This window comes from Budorcas taxicolor, chromosome 22 (assembly GCF_023091745.1).
Source record: "Budorcas taxicolor isolate Tak-1 chromosome 22, Takin1.1, whole genome shotgun sequence".
Classification (NCBI taxonomy): Eukaryota; Metazoa; Chordata; class Mammalia; order Artiodactyla; family Bovidae; genus Budorcas; species Budorcas taxicolor.
In genome coordinates this window covers 33,634,938-33,656,742 of record NC_068931.1, presented here as the reverse complement: position 1 = coordinate 33,656,742, position 21,805 = coordinate 33,634,938, and the positions used below count along the sequence as shown (strand labels likewise).

Below are 21,805 nucleotides of genomic sequence, written 5' to 3'. Positions count from 1 at the left end.
TAAGCCCTTTGAGAGGTTTTGCTCATGTCAAGCTAGATTCAGCCTGCATTCTGCAAGACAGATTTTCCAGAAAAACCATCTTTAGAGAGAGGTGACAGGCCAGGTGCCCGTCCACAGCTGGGGTACTCACTAGCTGTCCAGCTGGGCGGCCATGAAGACCTGCTGCACCAGCGAGTCGTTGTTGCAGCCGAGGCCCCCACACACCATGTTCTGACCCTTCGTGGACATGTAGTCGTGGCCCTCCTCCAGCACGAAGTACACAGGTGGGCCTGCGTGCAGGTACTGATTCAGGGACTGGAAGTAATCCGTCACGTAGGAGTCCTGAGAGGGAGAGCGAGCGGACGGCGGGACATGGCGTGAACGTCCCATGAGCCGAGATGCCTCCAGCCCAAGTTCCTGAGTACCCCCACAGCCGGGACCCCTCCCCACCCTGGGCTCAGGGGCTTCTCCAGTCAGTCCCACCCTTAAGAGGGCACCTCATGAGGTCAAGACCAGCTGCTCACATTCTGTAGCGGTGCCCAAGGCCTGAGCACTCAGAAGGCCCAGGTTAGTGAGCAGGGCCCCGGGGCTCCCTGGGACGTGGGAGAGCCTGCCAGCACCTGTGCTCAGAAGCCGGCAGAGGCTGAAACGACCGTGTGTGTTTGGGAAAATGTATCCACCATGGGCCAAAGAAGTTAGAATGAAAGAGAAAGCATCTTACATCCGGCATTGAAAGAGACTGATCCAATCCGATCTCTACTTTGTTCAGGACTGCGATGCTGAACGACAGCACACCCACAAACACTGCTACCTGGAATGAGAAGCGAGTTACAGAGGGAGAGCTGTCCTGAGCTGAGTGACACAAATCAGGGACTTCTCTGGTGGTGCAGTGGCAAAGAATCTGCCTGCCAGTGCAGGGGACCTGGGTTCGATCCCTGGCCCGGGAAGACCCCACATGCCTCAGAGCAACTAAGCCCGTGTGCCACAACTGCTGAGCCCGCATTCTGCAATAAGAGAAGCCCCTGCAATGAGAAACCCACGCACCACTCTAGACAGCAGCCCTCTGCCCACCACAAGCAGGGAAAGCCCTCAGGCAGAAATAAGGGCCCAGCGCAGCCAAAAATACATTTAAAAAGAAAGAAGAACATAAACCAGATCTTAAACACACAAACAGGACTTCCGTAAACTGAAAAGCAAGTTTAAATGACATACTAAGAAAACAAGGAGTCTGGGGCAGTGGCTGAAGTCACGGTCTCTAGAGCCAAACTACCCGATCCAAATCCCGGTTCTGCCTCTGAGAAGCTGAGTAACCCTGGGGCAGTCATTTAACCTCTCTGAGCTTCAATTTCCTTCTTAAAAAAAACAGTAAAAATTTGACTTGTAGCATCAGATAGTTTTGTGGGTTACATGAGAAAACTCTAGGAATAATCAATCCAGAATTTAGTGTAGCACCCTGTACTGACCACAGTACCAGATACTAAGTATTCAATAAACGTTAAATATTCCTATTACTGGAATGAATCTATGCTTTAGCAGAGACGTGATACACTATCGCTACTGGGTATATTCAGCATGTAAACTATGAAACGCTCCTACAGGCTGCTGGGGACAAGGGACACTACAGGGAGGGAGGGGGCGTGGGGGTGTGTGTGGGGCAGGGTGTGTGTGTGTGTGTGTGTGTCAGGGTGTGTGTGTGTGTGTGTCAGGGTATGTGTGTGTGTGTCAGGGTGTGTGTGTGTGTGTCCGGGTGTGTGTGTGTCAGGGTGTGTGTGTGTCAGGGTATGTGTGTGTGTGTGTGGCAGGGTATGTATATGTGTGGCAGGGTGTGTGTGTGTGTGGCAGGGTGTGTGTGTGTGTCAGGGTCTGTGTGTGTGGCAGGGTGTGTGTGTGTGTGTGTCAGGGTGTGTGTGTCTGGCAGGGTGTGTGTGTGTCAGGGTGTGTGTGTGTGGCAGGGTGTGAGTGGGGCAGGGTGTGTGTGTGTGTCAGGGTATGTGTGTGTGTGTCAGGGTGTGTGTGTGTGGCAGGGTGTGTGTGTGTGTCAGGGTATGTGTGTGTGTGTGCGGCAGGGCGTGTCAGGGTGTGTGTGTGTGGCAGGATATGTGTGTGTGTGTGTGGCAGGGTATGTGTGTGTCAGGGTGTGTGTGCACGGCAGGGTGTGTGTATGTGTGGCAGGGTGTGTGTGTGTGGCAGGATGTGTGTGTGTGGCAGGATGTGTTTGTGTGGCAGGGTGTGGGTGTGTGTGGCAGGGTGTGTGTGGGTGTGACGGTGTGTGCGCGTGTGTGACGGTGTGTGTGTAGCAGGGTGTGTGTGTGACAGGGTGTGTGGCAGGGTGTGTGTGGCAGGGTGTGCGTGTGTGTGGCAGGGTGTGCATGTGTGTGTGTGTGTGTGAGTGACACTGAAGCTGAGGACAAGAGTGATGAGACAGATTTATCATCCTGGCGGCCGTGGTGCTTACACAAATCTGCAGTAGGTGAGAAACTGGCAGAACTAGACACACACACTGTGCGAATGTGAAACTCGGTTTTGATACTGAACTACAATTACCTAAGATCGTGGGAGGAAGCTGGGCAAAGGGCAGCAGGCTCCTCTCTGCGCTACTCTGTCACTTTCTATGAATCAGTAATTATTTTTTTTTAAAAAACCCAAAGCCCCAAAACTCCTGTTATATTGACTGCTAAAAATATGTTATATTTGTCCATATCTGCTATGGCTTTTTTTTTTTTTTTTGGCCACAGCACACACCATGAGGGATTTTAGCTCCCCAACCAGGGACTGAACCCACGCCCCCTGCAGTGAAAGCAGAGTTCTAACCACTGGACCGCCAGTGAAGTCCCATCCATTCTCGGATGTATACTTAACAGCTGTCGGCACCCTTCCCAAGGTGACTTCTCAGAAGGCGGGTGACGAGGCTGTTTGGGGACACCACAACAGACAGGCTCGTACCACGAGGGGCCGCATCCAGTCCTTGAGCAGAAGCGGGGCGTAGGAGTTTCTGAAGAAGCGGAACAAGCAGCTCTCGGAGGCCTGGACGCCTGTGTCGTCTGCCGCCCCCTTGACACAGCAGAGAACGTCCAGCTGGTTCTTCTGAGGGGACCAAGGGAGACAGAGGTCACCCTCTGGCTGCCTCACCCAGACTCCAGACTCAAAGGAAACGGGCTGCCATCCTGAAGGCCACTCACCTCTTGCCGCTTAATGTCCAAGCCCAGGAGGCTCACGAAGCAGGTGATCTGCAGGAGGAAGTCGATGAGGACCGCCATGCCCGCGAAGAGAGAGAACGTGTGCACGGCCGGCATCACGGACAGGCCTCCTGCGGGGAGAGGACAGAGGTCACGTCCTCCCTGGCCGAGGGCACGCGGCCTCACACGCACGTGCACAGATGAACACGAGGCCCCAGAGCAGCCAAGCCCACCAGGAGACCCCCACCTCCCCTCCCAGAGGCACTTTGTCTGCAGGTGTCACGCCAGAACCACCCTGGGAGTTAAAACCATAGATTCCGGGGACCTGATCCATCCCACTTTACCAAAACAATGGAAATTCAACCCTAACTCTACTGTTCACAATTCTAGGGCCCCATCTCTGTAATTTAACACGCTCTCTGAGCAAACGCACGCACATCAGCACCTGAGAACCATTCATTGCTTATGGGATCTGTTGAGATTCAGTCCACAGGAGGGACGGTATTTCAGTCTCTAGGTTTAGTTACCATCAGATGAGGCTGCTGCCTGCAAGCATCCTCTAGGCTACTGAGACTCAGACGCTGAACACCGGCCGCTCGTGGGCCACACGTACATCAGCCCATTTTGTGTGTGTGCTGCGTGCGCTCAGCTGCTCAGCCGTGTCCAGCTCTCTGCGACCTCACGGACTGCAGCCCGCCAGGCTCCTCTGTCCGTGGGATTCTCCAGCTAAGAATACCGGAGTGGGCTGCCATTTCCAATTCCAATATCGGAATTTTAAAACATAAACAAAACACAAGGAGCCAATACTTCCCACTGAAGTCACAGTGTCACTTGAGTGGGAAAAAACAAAACAAAACTCTAGATTCACCATGTTGCTTGAGAAGAAAACTGAACCTGGCTCTTATAAATGGGAGCCACAGGGTCCCCCGCACCCCCAACCCCTCCTGTTCTCACAAAGTCACTCCAACCTTAAAGCCCAGGGTCAGCTGCTGTCACCAACACACTTGGCTGGTTTTCTTATCATAGAAAGAAAGGAAGTAGCTTTTTGGCACCCGTATCTATCAGAAGGAGCCACAGAGCCATGGGCCCCACGTGCGCTGCTTCGTGCAAGTGGAGGAGGACGTGCGCTACTGGCACAGGAGTCTGAAGACCATGCGCGTACCGTCCCTCCCGCGGCCCCTTGTAAGGCATCCTGCGGCCCCTGGAGACTTTTCCACTTGTGACCACAGACCGTGTGTCTTTCCTGGACTTACGGGGCAATCCTAGCCGGCGTCCTGTGCAGAGGACGCGGCCAGTGTTCTCCTACTACACACCAGACATGGGGCAAGGAGGGGCCTACTGGATTTCTCCATGTGAAAGAAGACAGGAACGCTGGGTTGTGTTCCAGCTCGTGGCTCCTTGTACAGAAGGAAGATTCGAGACCCTCTGCTCAGTCACAAGGGTGCTTCCCTGTGAACTGAGTGTGCAGAGGAGGAAGACCGCCCTCAGGAACAGGGGTACACACCTCTAGGGCTAATGCCTGTGACTGTGGAGTTGCTGCTGGGGGCACTGTGCTGGGAGGACTCGTGGCTGTGCAAGGCTGCGATTTTCAAATCCCAGCACTCACCAGCGCTGCTCAAAAGGGGAAGGGGCAGGAGCTCTACGTATCTCAACCAACCACATCAACACCACCCCAAAGCAACGCAAAAGAAGACGCTTGCTAATGGTCCCCAAGTTACTGCCACCGATCCTCTTCGTGGTCCACTCCGATACTTTATAAATACAGAATAAAGCTTAACAAAGGAAGAACGCAGAGGGGCATTCTGATACACCCAGACTCAGCACATCGCAGAGCTGGCCGAATTCCAAGAGTAATTACCTAAGAAAAACGCTACCGTCTCTGCGAAGGATGAGAGGAACATGCTGGGAGCCACTTCTCCCAGGACCCGGCCCACCTGTTGGTCCAGGGTTTCCCCTTGAAGACGTTCATCTCTCTACAAAATAAAAAAAAGTGAAACATGCAACATTCACATTTCTCAATTACAGTGCCACCTCTTTGCTTCTTGGCTGCCTTGTGTTAGCTTGATGGGAAAGAACAATGATTGGCAGCATCTACTTGTTTATAAACCTTATACAATAAAGAGGTGCAGACCCCAAACTTTTCATGTTGATTCATTCAGGGTATTTCTGAAGCCCGGAGCCAAGGGAACAGGTGAGGCTAAAGGAAGGATTGAATCAGGTTTCAGGAAAATACATGCAACATAGGCTGCAAGTGGCTGAACCTTTAAAGAACACTCTTAGGTGCCACTGGACCTCTGCCCAGGTGAGGCCTGCAGGACAAGGGACCCTGGAAGAACCAACAGACTGACAGCATCTTCTACATCAGGGTCCTATGTTGACCTTTGGCCTTTTAATAGCACTTTTTCAAGTCCTTCCTTCTTCTACACTATGTGGAATCATTTTAATAGCGGCTGTGCCCAAATTATTTTCCACAAGTGCATCAGCACTTTTTGCACGCATGCTGCATGAATTTAAAACCAATTCTCACTTTGTATCTATGCCACCAAGCAAAGAGAAGGGTCTTATACTTCTTGGTCTCAAAGGGTCCAGAACAAGCACCAATACGCAAGCACTCAGAGGCATGGAAATGAAGCCTCCACGTGTCACGCTCACAGGTACGCTGCGTGGAGCCAGCATGCGTGCACGTGGAGCCTGGTACCTGGTCAGATGCTGTGAGGCTCTGAGACGTACCTGGTAGGTCTGGACCAGGATGAAGATGTTGTCCACCCCCACAGCCAGCACGAGGAATGGGATGACTTCGATCACAATGAGGGTCAGGGGGACCCCGATGTAGCTGAAGATGCCCAAGGAGCAGGCCACTGAGCTCAACACAATCAGGACCCCGGCAATGCCCAGGGAGATTTTCGAATCCACCTGGAGATACCACAAAGACATGAATCAGCATTTATAGTGTTTTCTGTCCTGTTCCTAACAGGTCCTCACTTTCACCTTTTTACATGCTTATTCCCCATCCAGATTTCAACGTACAGTTCAAGGTTTGAGAGAAGACATGAAAAGTTGTCTAGGTCTTCCCGAGCCACATATTTCATGAGCCTATATTCTTAGGTGATGGAAAATTAGGGGGGAAAATGAATTAGGGGAAATAAATTTTAATTTGAAGATAAACATTTGGAAATAAAGAAAATAAGGGCAGGAAACAGAAAATGTGACAAACAGTTAAAACACTGACAACTTCCAGTTAGGACTCCATGATTCCACTGCAGGGGGAATGTTCAGGGAACGAAGACCCCAAATGCCACATGCCGAGTCGTATGGCCAAAAAATAAAAAAAGCACAGGACAATTTAAGGCAGTTTTGAACATAATGAACTATGACATCATGCTGTGTACTGCCATTTCTAATACATACACACATACACGTACAGATATATACACACACACCCCTCTTACCAGAAGCCTGCGACAGCTCTTGATATGCCCCAAGGCTATGGAAATATATAAAAACATGATGCCATAGCTGATCAGAACAGTGAAGACGTCACTGTTACTTTCACGGTTTAGTTCATCTTCAATGCTTCGTTCAGCCTTAAAAGAAATGGTCAGATTTGGATTCTCGTAGTTTTTCACAAAATTAATGAACCTAAAAGGGTAAACAAAATTTTATACTGTTAGTTAAAAACTGAGTGACAGCTAAGTGAGGAACTTCTTCCTAACTTTTGCGACACAAAAGCCACACTTCACCCTTCTCCCTCATGAGGACTTTCTATACTCGCCAGATGACAAAGTTCCAGATATGCTGAGTTTTCTACCATTTAAAACAAGTTGGGACCAAGTTTAAAAACTGCTTCATAGTCTCATTTCATTTTTTACGAAAAATGATTTCTAAGTGCAGTGTGTTATAATATAGATATATGCTCATGGAACAAAAATTTTAAAAATCGATCTCAGAGTCAATGCAATCCCTATCCATATCCTAGCTGACTTCTTTATAGAAAGACAAGCAGACTCTAAAATTCTTATGGAATTGCAAGGGGCCTAGAACAGCCAAATGTTCTTCAAGAAAAACAAAGTGGGAGAATTCACGCTCCGTAATTTCAAACTTACTACAAACCAACAGTAATCAAGAAAGACAGTCTGGTTACCAGCATAAGGACAGGCATACAGGACAAAGGATCGGAACTAAGAGTCCAGAAATATGCCAAGTATTTTCACCTAATTTTCAATAAAGGTGGCAAGACTATCAATGGGGGAAAGAATAATCTTTTCAACAAATGGTGTGGGACAACTGGACAGCCATATGCAAATGAATGCAGTTGAGCCCTTACCTCATATCATAGACAAAGAACTCAATGGATCAAAGCCCTACATGTAAGAGCTAAAACCATATGACTGTCAGGTGAATACACAGGTGTAAACTTCCAGGTCCCTGGGTTATAAAACAGTTTCTTAGCTATGACCCCAAAAGTATGAGTAACAAAAGACAAGACAGATGAATTGGACTTTATCAAAATTAAAAACTTTTAGGTTTCGGAAGACACCATTCAGAAAGCAAAAACACAGACCAGAGAAAAGGAGAAGATATTTGGAAGTCATAGATCTGATAAAGGATTTACAGAATACATAAGAATTCTTCTAATTTGATAATAAAAACATAAACAACCCAGTCAAAAAATGGGCAAAGGATACGAATAAACATTTCTCCAAGAAAGTTAATATAAATGGGCAATCGGTGCATGAAGAGGTATTCGAATTCCTTAGTCACCAGGGAGATGCAAATCAAAACTGCAATGAGGGCATTGCCTGGTGGTCCTGTGCTGAGGACTTTGTGCTTTCACAGCCAGGCCCAGGTTCAAGCCCTGGTTGGGGAACAAAGATCCCATAAGCTGCACAGTGTGGACAGAAAAAAAAAAAAAAACAAAACCAACTGCAATGAGATATCAGTTTACACCCACTGGGATAGCTAGAATCAAAAAAGTCAAATAACGACAAGTGCTGGCAAGGGGTGGAAAATGTGAATGCTCCCTACAGGCTGGTGGGAATGTAGAATGGTGCAGTCACTTGGTTTTTTGGCTGCACTGCACAGCATGGGGGATCTTAGTTCCCTAACCCGTGGGAGGGCAGTCTAAATCACTGGACCACAGGGGAAGATCCACTGGGGCAGTCAGTTTGGAAAAAGAGTCTGGCAGCTCCTCAGGGTTACCATATGACCAAGCAAGTCTACTCCTGGAAGTATACGAACCAAAAGAAAGGAAAACACATTCACACAAAGAGAGAAATGGAGGCATGTTCGCACAAAAACTTGCATGTGAAAGCTTATAGCATTATTCCTAATGGTCAAAGGTGGTGGTAAAGAATCTGCCTGCAATGCAGGGAGACCCAGGTTCAAACCCTGGGTCAGGAAGACCCCCTAGAGAAGGGAAAGGCTACCCACTCCATCGGAGAATTGACCTGGAGGATCTCATGGACAGAGGAGCCTGGCAGGCTGCAGTCCATGGGGTCACAAAGATCAGACACAACTGAGTAACTTTCCGAGAAATAATGCACATGTTCATCAGCTGATGAGTGGATAAACAAAATGTGATCTATCTATAGGACGGAATGATCTTCTGCCATAAAAAAGAGTAAGTATTGGCACATGCTGCAACTTGGATGAACCTTGAAAACATTATTCTGTGAATGAGGCCAGACGGGAAAGCCCTCGTATGTAATTCCATCCATAGAGACGTCTGGAACAGGAGAATTGATGGAGACAGAAAGCAGACCGAGGGTTATGTAGGGCCAGGTGTTAGTAGGGAAATTGCTACAGGAGATGGGATTTCTGTCTGTGGTAAAGAAAATGCTCTAAAATTGACTATGGTGATGTCTTCACACATCAGTGAAAATACTAAAAGCTACTCAACTGTACACTTCGAATGGGTAAATTGTATGGTATACGACTATCCCAACAAAGCTGTTCAGTGTCCCATTCTCCTGGGCCCTCTGACCCTTCTTCAGAGGTTATATCACAGCTAACCGGTTCCTGAGTCACTTACTTGATATACTTTCTAGGCGTGGACAGCATGCATGACATATATTTGCTCAAATATGCTGACCACAGTTTTTATGTAACAATTGATTCCAAATAGGAAAAGGAGTATGTCAAGGCTGTATATTGTCACCCTGCTTATTTAACTTCTATGCAGAGTACATCATGAGAAACGCTGGACTGGAAGAAACACAGGCTGGAATCAAGATTGCTGGGAGAAATATCAATAACCTCAGATATGCAGATGACACCACCCTTATGGCAGAAAGTGAAGAGGAGCTAAAAAGCCTCTTGATGAAAGTGAAAGAGGAGAGTGAAAAAGTTGGCCTAAAGCTCAACATTCAGAAAACGAAGATCATGGCATCTGGTCCCATCACTTCATGGCAAACAGATGGGGAAACAGTGGAAACAGTGTCAGACTTTATTGTTTTGGGCTGCAGAATCACTGCAGATGGTGACTGCAGCCATGAAATTAAAAGACACTTACTCCTTGGAAGAAAAGTTATGACCAACCTAGATAGCATATTCAAAAGCAGAGATATTACTTTGCTGACTAAGGTCCGTCTAGTCAAGGCTACGGTTTTCCTGTGGTCATGTATGGATGTGAGAGTTGGACTGTGAAGAAGGCTGAGCGCTGAAGAATTGATGCTTTTGAACTGTGGTGTTGGAGAAGACTCTTGAGAGTCCCTTGGACTGCAAGGAGATCCAACCAGTCCATTCTGAAGGAGATCAGCCCTGGGATTTCTTTGGAAGGAATGATGCTAAAGCTGAAGCTCCAATACTTTGGCCACCTCATGAGAAGAGTTGACTGATTGGAAAAAACTCTGATGCTGGGAGGGATTGGGGGCAGGAGGAGAAGGAGATGACCGAGGATGAGATGGCTGGATGGCATCACAGACTCGATGGACCTGAGTCTGAGTGAACTCCAGGAGATGGTGATGGACAGGGAGGCCTGGCGTGCTGCGATTCATGGGGTCGCAAAGAGTCGGACACGACTGAGCGACTGAACTGAACTAAACCATACATTAATACTTACCTCATTATCTTTAATAATGGCATAACGTTCTACTACACTTCTCCTTACTAATACACATTTAGCTTACTCCCAGGTTTCGCTGTTAGAAAATAACACAAGGAGCATTCTGCATAGATACCTGTGCATTCCTGGTGCAGGACTATGTATTTAAAGAATGTTTACAAGTAAATTTATTTCTAGATTTTTGTTTTCACAGCATCACTAGAACCAAGTGAAAAAAATGGCATGACTTAGATCTGATGTTGCTTAATTTAGTTCAATGTCATATCCATGCCTTCTGCTGGCGTCCACCTCCCTGTGACAAGAGCAGCTGGTTTACCGACCCTGTGAACAACTCACTCTCTTTCCCAGGCCTGGGCCCTCTGGAGCTTCTCTGTATCGTTATAGTAATTATTGACAGGAAAAGTGATCACAAGGGCTGTGGCGTTATTGTAGTTTTGATCTAGAAAGGAAAAAGGTGACATCAAAAAGCAGATTACAAGTGTGCAGAAAACCAGATCAATACGAGGGGGGCGGAAATCACAAGCTGGCTAGGTGCCCGGTTTCTCACGGGGCTGAAGCTTAAACACGCCTGAGCTCGTGGAACAAAATGGGAGGTCACTTGACCTGGCGCTTGTGTAGTTCAGCTAGGGAGAAAAGGGGACTCTCGAGCAAACGTAGACGCACTTGTTATTCCATCATCATGACTACCCAGCACGTGCTGGGTGACAATTTCAAACAAAGCGGAAAGGTGTTCGGGGGAAAGTCTCTCCTCCCTCCGTTCCCATCTGTGCCTTAGCTCTCCTCCTCACACCATGACGGCTGCGGCCCCTACCAGCCGCAGTCCACGTGCACACGCACGGGCTTCCCCTTGCCTTCCTGTTCACACAAATAGTAACACACCCTTCTGCAAATGCTGCCTTTAAATTCATATCCTGAGAATGCTGCTTTAATAGACACCGCACTTCCTTATTCTTGTTTCTGCTTATGATGTTTTCTAGTACAGTTTAACTCCATCTCCAGTTGATGAATAGCTTTGCAAGTTTGGTTTGTTTTTGTTATAAGTAGAATTACTACAAAAATTAACCTGATATTTCACATAAAATCTATATTTGTAGGATCAAATCTTACAAGTACTCAGAATCCAAAAATAAAAAAAAAGTACATTTTAAATTTGGATGGATCTCCCACACTGCCCTCCAAAAATGCCATCCTGTTTTTCATTACTTTATTCAACAAAGTATTTGCTGAGACCTACTGTGTGCCCGTGTTGTTTTAGGGACTGTGGATACATTAATGAGCAGCAGAGGTTAAAAACCTCAACTTTCCTAGCGCTTATATTCTGGAACCATCTACACTCCCGCCAAAATGCAGTTTGCCCAAGCAGGATTTCATGCACACAGAGTTTTGTCAAATTCTCAGATCTTGGCTTTACCATCTGTTCTGAGCCACCACGGAAGACCATAAGACTATAAAGACTGCCTGCAACGCAAGAAACCAGGTTCGAGCCCTGAGTTGGGAAGATCCCCTGGAGGAGGAAATGGCAACACACTCCAGCATTCTTGCCTGGGAAAACCCATTGACAGAGGAACCTGGCAGGCTACAACAGACCATGGGGTTTCAAAGAGCTGGACACCACTGAGTGACTAAGGCTTTGACTTTAGATCTTTGCTAATCTGTTTGTTATGGAAAAGACTGAAGTGAGAGGTGTTTCACTAGCTTGAGTAAGGTTCAGCACTTTCTCCATATAATTAAAAGCCCTTTGTACTTCTCTTATTAACATGCACACAGCTCTGGGAGCTTTGGGGAGCTGACGTTGTCTTTTTTCCTCAAGAGCTCTCTGTATTAAGGAAACACTGTTATGTATACTAACTTTTTTCCTGCTCCAGTTGGCTATTTGTTCAGTTTCTTAAAATTTTATGTTTCTTCTCTACATAGGAACTTTAAATTCTCACACAGTCAAACTCATCAGGGTTTCCTTTTGCCGCTTTGCATTGTGTGTCCTGCTTAGAAATACCTTCTCCATCTAAAAACTACTTTATAGCTCATAATCTCTCCCTTCCCACCAGATGAGGAGAATATCTGGCCTCTTCAACCGGCTGGAGAAAAACCTGTTGAGCTGCTTATAATTAGGCTTCAGACGCCAAAGCTGCCACGTGAGTTATTACCCCATCTACCTGGAGTAATCTGAGCAAAGCCCCACTGCTCCTCCCACTGGAAGTGTCTGACTCCTTAACCAACTGACTTAGAAGGAAAAAAAAAATCTCTGTTCTTTCCCTCTATATCTCACGTCTCTCCTCCATTATTGATGTTCTTAACCTGAGGTCCATGGACTCACTGGGGGCTCTCTGGATGAGTTTCAAGGGTCCCATGAACTTGAGACTGAGCAACGTATTATGTGGATGTTGAGACCAAGTAACATATTATGTGGATGTTAACAGTGACGTTGTTCTGGGAAAATGTCCTTAGCTGTTGACAGCTTCCTGGAAAGTTACCTAAAATTGGCTTAAACCACTTCTTCCAAATGCACAATAAAACCGAAAGCCAAAGGACATATGGTATTTGGGATGCAGTATATTGGGTAATTAATGAGTGTCTGACTGATGAAATCCTCATAATTACCACCTGACTGTTAATGACAGAACCAAGACTGCTTTATCCAGTAAGGAGAGTAAAAGCTTCTCTCACTTACCATCATAGCCTCCAAGCACAAGCCATGGGAACACTGGGCCACCAAACGTCCCCAGGCAAGGATCGTGGAGCAAACTGGTGTCATTCAGGGAAGCAGGAGCCCTGCCAGGAATTCAGAGAACACATTCCAATTAGAACAACCTCAACACATCACAGAGACCCAGACGTTTACACAACAGTCACGAGGCTGATTAAGAATGTGGGCCTGAGGTCCCCTTGGGTGAATGATACAGTTCAGTATTTGCTTTTCGGAGCTCAGAGTCACTGAGAGAGAGGCAGGCAAATACAGTGAGATGTGGCTGACATCAGCTGGTGCCCAGAGGAGGAAGCTGCTAATATGTGGTGAAAGCTGTCACTATAAAGAGAACTTTAGGTACAGACCCGGTCTCTAAGGAGGCGGGGGAATTCACCTGCACAGGAGGAGGTGAAGGCTTCCAGGCACCATACCAGCAGGAAGAGAAGAAAAGAGCATGAGGAGAAAAGAGAACAGACAGTGGCCTGAGGGACCACAGGAAGTCCTGGGTCTGTGCGTGGGGTACCCATGATGGGGGCCTCCCAAGGAGGGGGTGGGGCTGGGAAGGAAGGAGGCCCCCTTAATGGGGAAGGAAGGAAGGGGTAAGCGTCTTGACCAGCGGTTGGGGTTTTTATTCTGTTGGCACCTGGGAACAATCAAAGCACTTATTGCTTCACAGGCTCGTGTTTATAGAGGTGACCACCTGAAGGCCGTAAACACAGCACAAGCGCCTAGAGTCAGCCACACTCCAGGAACAAGAACAGACGGAACCTCAGGTCACTGAACGGGGCCAGAAGCCAGAGTACTTGGCTGTGGAGACGTGGTTAATTGAGCAGCATGTTCAAAGGTGACGGGGAGCGATTTCTCTGCTTCTGTAATGAACGAACAGCCAGAGCGGCTGTCTGAGTGGCTGAACATCTTTCTGTGGGCCAGGTCAGGCCAAGTGACAGGGCGTCCAGGGAGGGCAGAGAAGCGAGCGCTCCTCCTGCCACAGGGCAGGCCTAAAGGTCACCTCACAGGTCACCCTGCACGGCTTCTCTGTGACTAACTCAAACCACACGCTGGCCTGTGCGGCCAGACAAGCCTCCGACGCGAAGCAACTTCAGCCTTCTCCCATCTACACTGAACTGCAATCCGGCCCCCACTCCTTGAGGGGACGCTGCATGTTTTGAAAAGTCAGTGTTGTGAAATCAATTTATATTTGAAAGATAAGGAAAGGCATTAGAGGCTTCTGACTTTGCACCAAGAAACCAGCTCAGAAATGCTTGGGGTGGTATGGCAGATGCAACTAGGTATAATCCAGCTGGGAGGGAGTCAGGGGCTGGGAGGTACCTCGATGACACATGGTGAACACTCCACCTCAGGGCCTTTGCACCTGCTGCCCGTCTACTTGGAAAGCATTTCCCCAACTCTCACAGGCTCCCTCTGTTCCCCTCCGCTGAGCAGGCTCTGCTGCATTTGGGAGTGGCACTTCCAGGCAAGCCCATCCTCGCCTGGCTTCCTTCTCCCTTCTCCCATGGCATCGCCTGGACCTGGCGCTGCCTTGACCCAGCATCAGGCCGAGTATTGCTTTACCCTGAGGGTCCCGCTGTCTGCTCCCTGCTAGGGCTCTAGCAACTACAGCGGTGTGTGGCCACAGCAGCTGTCACCTGCTGGAGGGACGGAGGAAGGACCACCCTCGCCACATACCGGACGCAGTAGAGGAAGTGCGTGTGGTAATCCGCGTACACGAAGAAGTCGTCCCCGACCTGATGGTCCAGCACGGAGTGGCTGTTCTGGAAGTAGTTCAGCACGCTCAGGACGGTGCAGTTCTGGTTGTATGGCGAGAGGGGCGCCACGCAGATGTCCCGCAGGGTCACAGTCTCGTGGTTGTAAGAAGCAGTGATGCTCTCGATGGCGGTTTGTAAGTCAAGGACCTGAAATAGGATATTTTTAAATAAACCCAGAGATACATCAGTTTTCCTTCAGATGCTGATTAACGCTTACTGCTCTGGGGCGGTGGCGGGGGGGCAGTGGTCAGAAGATAAAAGAGTCTTTGAGGAAAATCCTTCCTGAGACAGGGGAGAAGACTGAGATAAATGAGGATGAAAATATTTTTAAGTTTACCATAATTTTGCTGAGGATCAGCAAACTGGGGCACTCAGAGAGAGGGGGAGGGGACACCACGACAGGCCACATCCCAGCGCAGGACACACCAACACGGGCCCTCCCACCTGGAGCAACAGTGGCCACGAAGGGGAGCCCGGGGACATCTGCTGGGTCATCCTGACAGGCCCTCCCGTCCCCAACAACCACCACCTCGCTCCATACCATGCTTATTTACATATATTCTCATTTTTTCTAGTAGAGACTACAAATACACTGCAGGAGGTAAATGACAACATGTGCACCTTTTGCAACAAACTGGGAGAAAGCAATGGTCACCAGGTGCAAAAGATTCTGTTAGACTCTTGGGAACATGCTGATGTTTTCTCAGCTATCAGACATTCTGTAGGGCAAGAGCAATGTTGAGAGGAAAAAGTATGCAAATGTACAACTGTTCATTGAGAATTAAGTGGGAGGCAGTTAATTTACAGACAGCTCTCCAGGGCAAGTGTGGGAAGGGAGGATGGGCAGATTTAAAGGATTCTGTAGGAGCATGGGGTGGATCTTATTCCAAACGCAGGCCAGGAGCCCACATTCAGGCAGTGACAAGGTCATTCCTGCAGTTGCTGAGGGGTGAGGGTCCGCAGTGATCCAGCAGCCCCTCCGAGGTCTCTAGGACAACACAAGAAGCTTTATCCCTTTGGGTCCTGGTGTATTACTTTTCAATTACTAGCGGAAAAAATTATTAAGTTCTGAAGGTGAATATATTAATAAATACATTCTGTTTCAATAGAGACATGCTCTTCTCATTTCAAGCAAGACCTCCTGTATGAAATAAATACAAAAGTGGTCTACGGTAAATTTTTCATGAAGTTCAACACTGGTCACTTTTTGGAAAGTAAGTGAAAAGTGTCTTGTCATTAATAAACCATCACAGTCAGCCCGAAACGCACATCAAGTAATCTGGTTGAAAGCTGGCCCGCTGCTGGCTTCCCTGGAAGTGGCTTCTGCCAAGAGCTGATTACCTGGTGCAGAATGTCTATGGCGAGGGGAGACCCGAAGGGCACGTCGGCTCCAGAGGGGTAGGGCTCGTATGTGTGCGGCGGGGTGTGGGGGGCCCGGATGATGAGCTGCTCCGTGCGGAAGAAGGGCCCGAAGTGCGTGTCGAAGTACTCCTTCTCCTGGCGGGCCTGGCTGCCGGGGGCCGACCAGAGGTCCACCGGGTCGGTTGTGACCTGGATGTACACCAGGCCTGAGGAACAGGCGGCGATGAAGGCCATGGAGAAGAACACGACACAGCCGGGGTGCCTCACACAGAAGGAGCCCCACCGTTCGAAGAGCCGCCGCAGATGGGCCTCCAAGGCGGCGCCCAGAGGGTCACAGCAGGTTGGCCCCCCTGGAAGAGCAGGAGAGGAAGGGAGGGGGAAGGTTAAGAGCCAAGCCATTCCTGAAAGTCGGAACAGGGAGAGTGTTAGCTACCACTGCATGTGGCGAGACTCACAGCCACACAGGGACACCCAGGGACGTGCATGAGACCATCCCCTGCCCCACCCAGCTACCTGTCTGCTGGAGAAGCGGCCCTGCTCACCGGCGCACAGTGACCACCAGCCCCTTCCCGAGAGGGACAGTACTCACACAGAAGCCTCGGAAAAGCCAAGTGCTCTGAGCATTCCAGCCAAAGCAGTTCCCTCCAACTGTTCCTACCCCCTGCTCTCACCCTAGGGCCAGATCACTCTACAGATATTATGAACCAGGCGATTCCCATCTACCACCCATTTCCAGCTGTCAGTGCCGCAAACACAGGGACCCTGTCCCCATCCGTCGTGTCCCCAGCACGGACTCAGTGCTGCTCCCAGAAGAGGCGCGTCAACGGTAAAGAAACAAACACTCTCTTGCCAACAGTGCCAACCCCTTTACTTAAGTACAAATGTGCCTACCTTTGTCACTAGCGTTTATAGAGAAAGGTATATTGCCATCAATGGGGGTAAACTCAGAGACAAAATACCGTTTTCTGAAAGATAAAACCACGTAAGTCATGTTAGTGGACTTCAGCATCATGAGATTGTTCTTGACAGTCACACAACCCTATAAAAAGCTTACTTCCTCATCCTGTTTGCTTCCTTCCTAACTGGTGCCTTCCTTTCCCAAAGTTCCCTTGCTCCAGGTCTCTCTGCTCACTAGTCTCAGGGGAAATTTTAAGAAGGTATTAAGAAGATAATTTCACCTTGTAGCCCTCACTCACATTTAAAAGTTTTAGGTCCTTTAAAAACGCAGTGAACACTATATTCCAGGAACAATGAGCACATCTGGTGCCTAGATCTTGGTTTCTAAACACCCTTTTCCAGGGAAAGGAACCAGGGTTCCTTGCAGAAGAGGGTGCTTCTAGGGCTGGGGCAGGGAAAATACTGAAACATCCTGTGATTCCAGCATAAAGAACAAGCTTGAGAAAGGTGAGGGCATGCTTAAAAAACACACAGGAGCCAGCAGAAGGTGCTGCCAGTGGTCAAAATTGGGAAGATCTCAGCAAAAATATAAATGATGATACAAAACAGAGATCACAGTTATTTCTTTTTAAGTGCATTATGTAAACATAACTAAATAAATATTAGTTAAGTAAGTAGGGGAGAAGGAATAAGAGAGTAAGTCCAGTTAGTAAATGGAGAAGGAACGAGGAAAACAAAATGTCACCATTAGGTAAAAACCTCAAGACTTAAGTGTTGAAGACCCACGGATGGATGCTAAAATCAGTGGACGACAGTTTGAGGAGAAATGAGGTTATCAGCACAGTCTCAACACAGCTCCCAAAAGATCTTTATCAACTCCAAAGAAAGGAACAGTAGCTTCACAGTGGAAAAAACCAGCAGACACCTTCTAAACCAAACGATGTAGGCTAATATCACCAGTGATGATACATACTGGCATCAGAAGCCATTGACATGATACACTGAGAAAGACACATCGAGTCTGAGATGTTGTGAAACACCTCCACCTAATCATGAGAAAACATCAGATAAAACCAAATTGGGGTATTATTATTGGGGTACAATTTTACAAAAGACCAACACTCATCAAAAGTGTCAAGGTCATAAAAGAAAAGGAAAGATGAGCAACTGTCATGGATTGAAGGAGACAAATAAAACAAGAAGTGAATGTGACATGGGGTCCTGAAACAGAAAAAGGAAGAACCTTAGAGGAAAAACTGGTAAAACCTAAAAAAACACAGTGGTTTAACCAATAATGGTATACCAATGTTATTTTCATGGTTTTGATTAAATTATATACTATGGGTGATGTGAGTGGTAACATTAGAGGAAGCCAGTAGAGATATCAACTCTAACTATTTCTGCACCCTTTTAGTAAGTCTAAAATTATTTCAAAAGACAAAAGTTTTAAATGAATGTGTTGTCTTAAGTCAAGACGCAGGTATCTAAAAGGACTACGGTACCGCATTTAAAAGGATTTGCATCAGATTTGGCTCAGTAGACTTTCTGTTAAAAAATGGGTCTTTTAAATCACATGCCATTTTTGAATAAACGAATGAAACTAACTTTAAACATCTCAACGTCTAAATAGGCTTTTGATGGTTGACTAGATGCAGGACATAAGCAAGTTCTGGAATTGTATTAATGCAGATCTCTGTTCTTACTCTTAGGAACCAAAGTATACCAAGTGAAAGCTTAGAAATGCCACTGGGCTAAGTTTGCTCTTCTTGTCTAGGGGGATGGGAAACAAAACAGATTACCTGTAGCACCACACAGCAAAGAACGCTCCAAAAAACACGAGCAGGAAAGCCATGTAGGTGCTCCACATGATGACGTACATGGCGTCGAGACCCAGGATTCTCCAGGGAACGGGAGGGGGCGGGGGCTGGGGCTTGGGGCCACAGACAGCCGAGCAGTCCTGGCAGCTGCATGGCCCCGTGACCTCGTCTACCGACTCGTCACAGCCCTTGGTGGCATTGTTCATGGGCTGCATCCCATGGGTCGGAAGATCTGTAGGAAGGAGTGTGGTAAGAATCTCCATTAAAAAAATTTAATTACAAGGGTTGTACTAAATCATCACCCCACTCCAGTCCTCTTGCCTGGAAAATCCCATGGACGGAGGAGCCTGGTGGGCTGCAGTCCATGGGGTCGCTGAGGGTTGGACACAACTGAGCGACTTCACTTTCACTTTTCACTTTCATGCATTGGAGAAGGAAATGGCAACCCACTCCAGTGTTCTTGCCTGGAGAATCCCAGGGACGGGGGAGCCTTGTTGGCTGCTGTCTATGGGGTCGCACAGTCGGACACGACTGAAGTGACTTAGCAGTAGCAGCAGTAGTACTAAATCATACTTTAACCGAATGATAGCACACTGAAAGAAGTCATGCAACCAGAAGAATAAGAAAGACTGGAGGTTTCTGGGTGATCGAGTTATGCTTTGCTCTTTAGTCCTGCAAAATTTTAAGTTAACCTCAATAACTCTGGGCACAGGGCTCATCACCAACGTTCAAGTCCACCATATTTCAGTGTAAACTTTCAATCAAATGTTGATCTCCACTGAGGAGCTAGTTTAATACTAAGGCAAAGCTTCTGAAAAGGCTCCTCTTTTTATTTTACATTTTTTATTTTGTATTGGAATGTGGCCAATTAACAGTGTAACAGGTGAAAGGCAAAGGGACTCAGCCATACGTACACATGTCCCCATTCTCCTTCAGACTCCCCTCCCATCCAGGCTGCCACGTGACACTGAGCAGAGCTGCCTGTGCTGTACAGCAGGTCCTGGTTGTTTATCCATTTTATTTTTTGAAAGGCTTTTTTTTTTTTTTTAACAAATGACTTATTCCTTCAAGTATGTATCAGCACCTGAAGGCAACTCTTCCTCTCTACCTGCTCATCCAGCCCCTGATAACCCAGAGGTTACCCCTCCAGCTACCTCTCGCTGGAGGAAACTCCAGGACCTACTGATCTGAATTCATCTTCTTATTGCATGTTAGGGTTCCCGGGCTTTAAAAAACCGTTAAGTACAATACATCAAACCTGGGGGGGGTGGGGGGTCTCGTCCCCACCTGAAAAGACAGGGGTGATGGTGAAGGGCGCCTGGCCATTGTCCTTGTTGAACATGTACTGGATCCAGTTGGTAGCATTGCAGGCGCTGGCCTCACGCCCACACAGCAGCCCCAGGGCCTTCTCGTTGCTCGAGGGGGCCTCCACATCCCGGCAGGCGTTGTACATGGCTGGTGGGGCAGGAAGGGAGAAGGCTGAAACCGCGCTGCTGGAATTCACCAGGTGAGAGCTTACAGGGGGCCTCTCACGTGTGAACGTGGAAATCCAGACAGGGTTTCCCAGCAAGCAGGGGCTGGGACTCCGGACAGCAACCACTGAGGGAAGGAACGGAGGTCACCTCTGACACTGGCTCGTCACCCTGCAAGTGACAGGCTAGGCCGGATTCCAAGCAACTTAAAATCAAAGGCAGGACAAGCCGTGGCCATCCCAGTCCACAGGGCCCTGGAGAAGTGTCACCCCCGAGCAGGGAAGAGCACACTGAAGGCCAAGGAGGGAGAAGCAAGACCCTCAGGGCCTCTTCAGCCAGTGCAGCTCATTCCAAGAAACTACCGCTGGTGAGTGATGGAACCTCCAGGGTAAAAACTGGTCTCGGGATAGAATTCACCTGCGAATGAACTGAGCAACACTCTCTTCCGGAGCTTGATTTTAGTATGCATAAATACACAGGAAATAGCAATGTCAATGACTTTCTGCACAGAAGAAAGCAGTAGTAATGGGTCTTACTTGTTTTTGTTTCTGTTCAGTTGCCAAGTCCTGTCTGACTCTGTGCTCCACGGACTGTAGTACACTAGGCTTCAACGGGTCTTATATTAACATTCAACTGCCAGTCCCTGCTAGTTAGAAACTTCCTAAAACCTTCTTTCCCTAACCTTTAGAGAGACACTTAGAAATTCATTGTGCTTTACCCTCACTCTTGAAAGGCAGGTTAGCTAGGGCGATAGCTTCTTTCAGAACTGTGATAACCCCACTGCTTTAGGGCCTCTAGCTTTGCTGGACAGAGAATCTCCAATTGTCATTCTTTTGAAGTGATTTCCACCTTTTCTCTACTTGCATTTAAGATTATCTGTCATTCAGATTTTGTAGTTTTTAAAATGAGCTATATTAAGTTACAAATTCCTATTTTATACCTTTATTGAGATAACTCACATACAATTCACCAATTTAAAGTTACAACTTGATGCCTTTTAGCATATTCAGAAATCATCACCACAGTCAATTTTAAAACATCTTCATCACCTTAAGAAAGAAACCCAGGACCTTTAACTAAGGCTCCCTTATCTCCCCATCCCCTTAAGCCCTAAGCAAATATTAATCTACTTCTGTGTCTACAGATTTGCCTATTCTAGACATTTCATATAAATTATATCATGTGTAGTCTTTTGTGACTGGCTTCTACCACTTAGCATGATGTTTTCAAGGTCTATCCATGTTGCAGCATGGATCCTTATTTTATTTCTTTTTATGGCCAAATAACATTCCATCATATGGATATACAACATTTTGTTTATCTATCTATGTATGTATCAGTTGATGGATATCTGAGTTGTTTCATATAGCCGCCTTTTGGCTATTATGAACATATGTTTTCATTTCTCTAGTGAGTGGAATTGTTGGGTCATATGGGTAATTTCATGTTTAATGGCTTCAAGAACTGCAAGACTGTTTTCCAAAGTGACTATACTGTTTCACATTCCCACCAGCTGTGTATGAAGGTTCCCATTGCTCCCCATACCTGCCAGAACTTGTCTTTTTATTTCAGCCACCCTACTGCCTGTCA

General features: G+C 47.5%; 1 protein-coding gene across 1 annotated transcript in view; it reads right to left on the bottom strand.

Annotated features, from left to right (window-relative positions):
• Positions 1–21,805, bottom strand: part of LOC128067388 (NPC intracellular cholesterol transporter 1) — a 43,948-nt gene that overhangs the window by 7,579 nt on the left and 14,564 nt on the right. Inside the window, exons 5-18 of the mRNA XM_052660397.1 lie at positions 20,031–20,198; positions 18,726–18,975; positions 16,921–16,994; positions 16,009–16,379; positions 14,588–14,814; positions 12,887–12,987; positions 10,555–10,657; positions 6,605–6,794; positions 5,886–6,068; positions 5,014–5,128; positions 3,159–3,286; positions 2,923–3,063; positions 701–790; positions 131–321 (exon numbers count right to left, since the gene is read on the bottom strand). Of these exons, the coding sequence (XP_052516357.1) occupies positions 131–321; positions 701–790; positions 2,923–3,063; positions 3,159–3,286; positions 5,014–5,128; positions 5,886–6,068; positions 6,605–6,794; positions 10,555–10,657; positions 12,887–12,987; positions 14,588–14,814; positions 16,009–16,379; positions 16,921–16,994; positions 18,726–18,975; positions 20,031–20,198 (2,332 nt within the window). The remainder of the gene's footprint in view (positions 1–130; positions 322–700; positions 791–2,922; positions 3,064–3,158; positions 3,287–5,013; positions 5,129–5,885; positions 6,069–6,604; positions 6,795–10,554; positions 10,658–12,886; positions 12,988–14,587; positions 14,815–16,008; positions 16,380–16,920; positions 16,995–18,725; positions 18,976–20,030; positions 20,199–21,805) is intronic.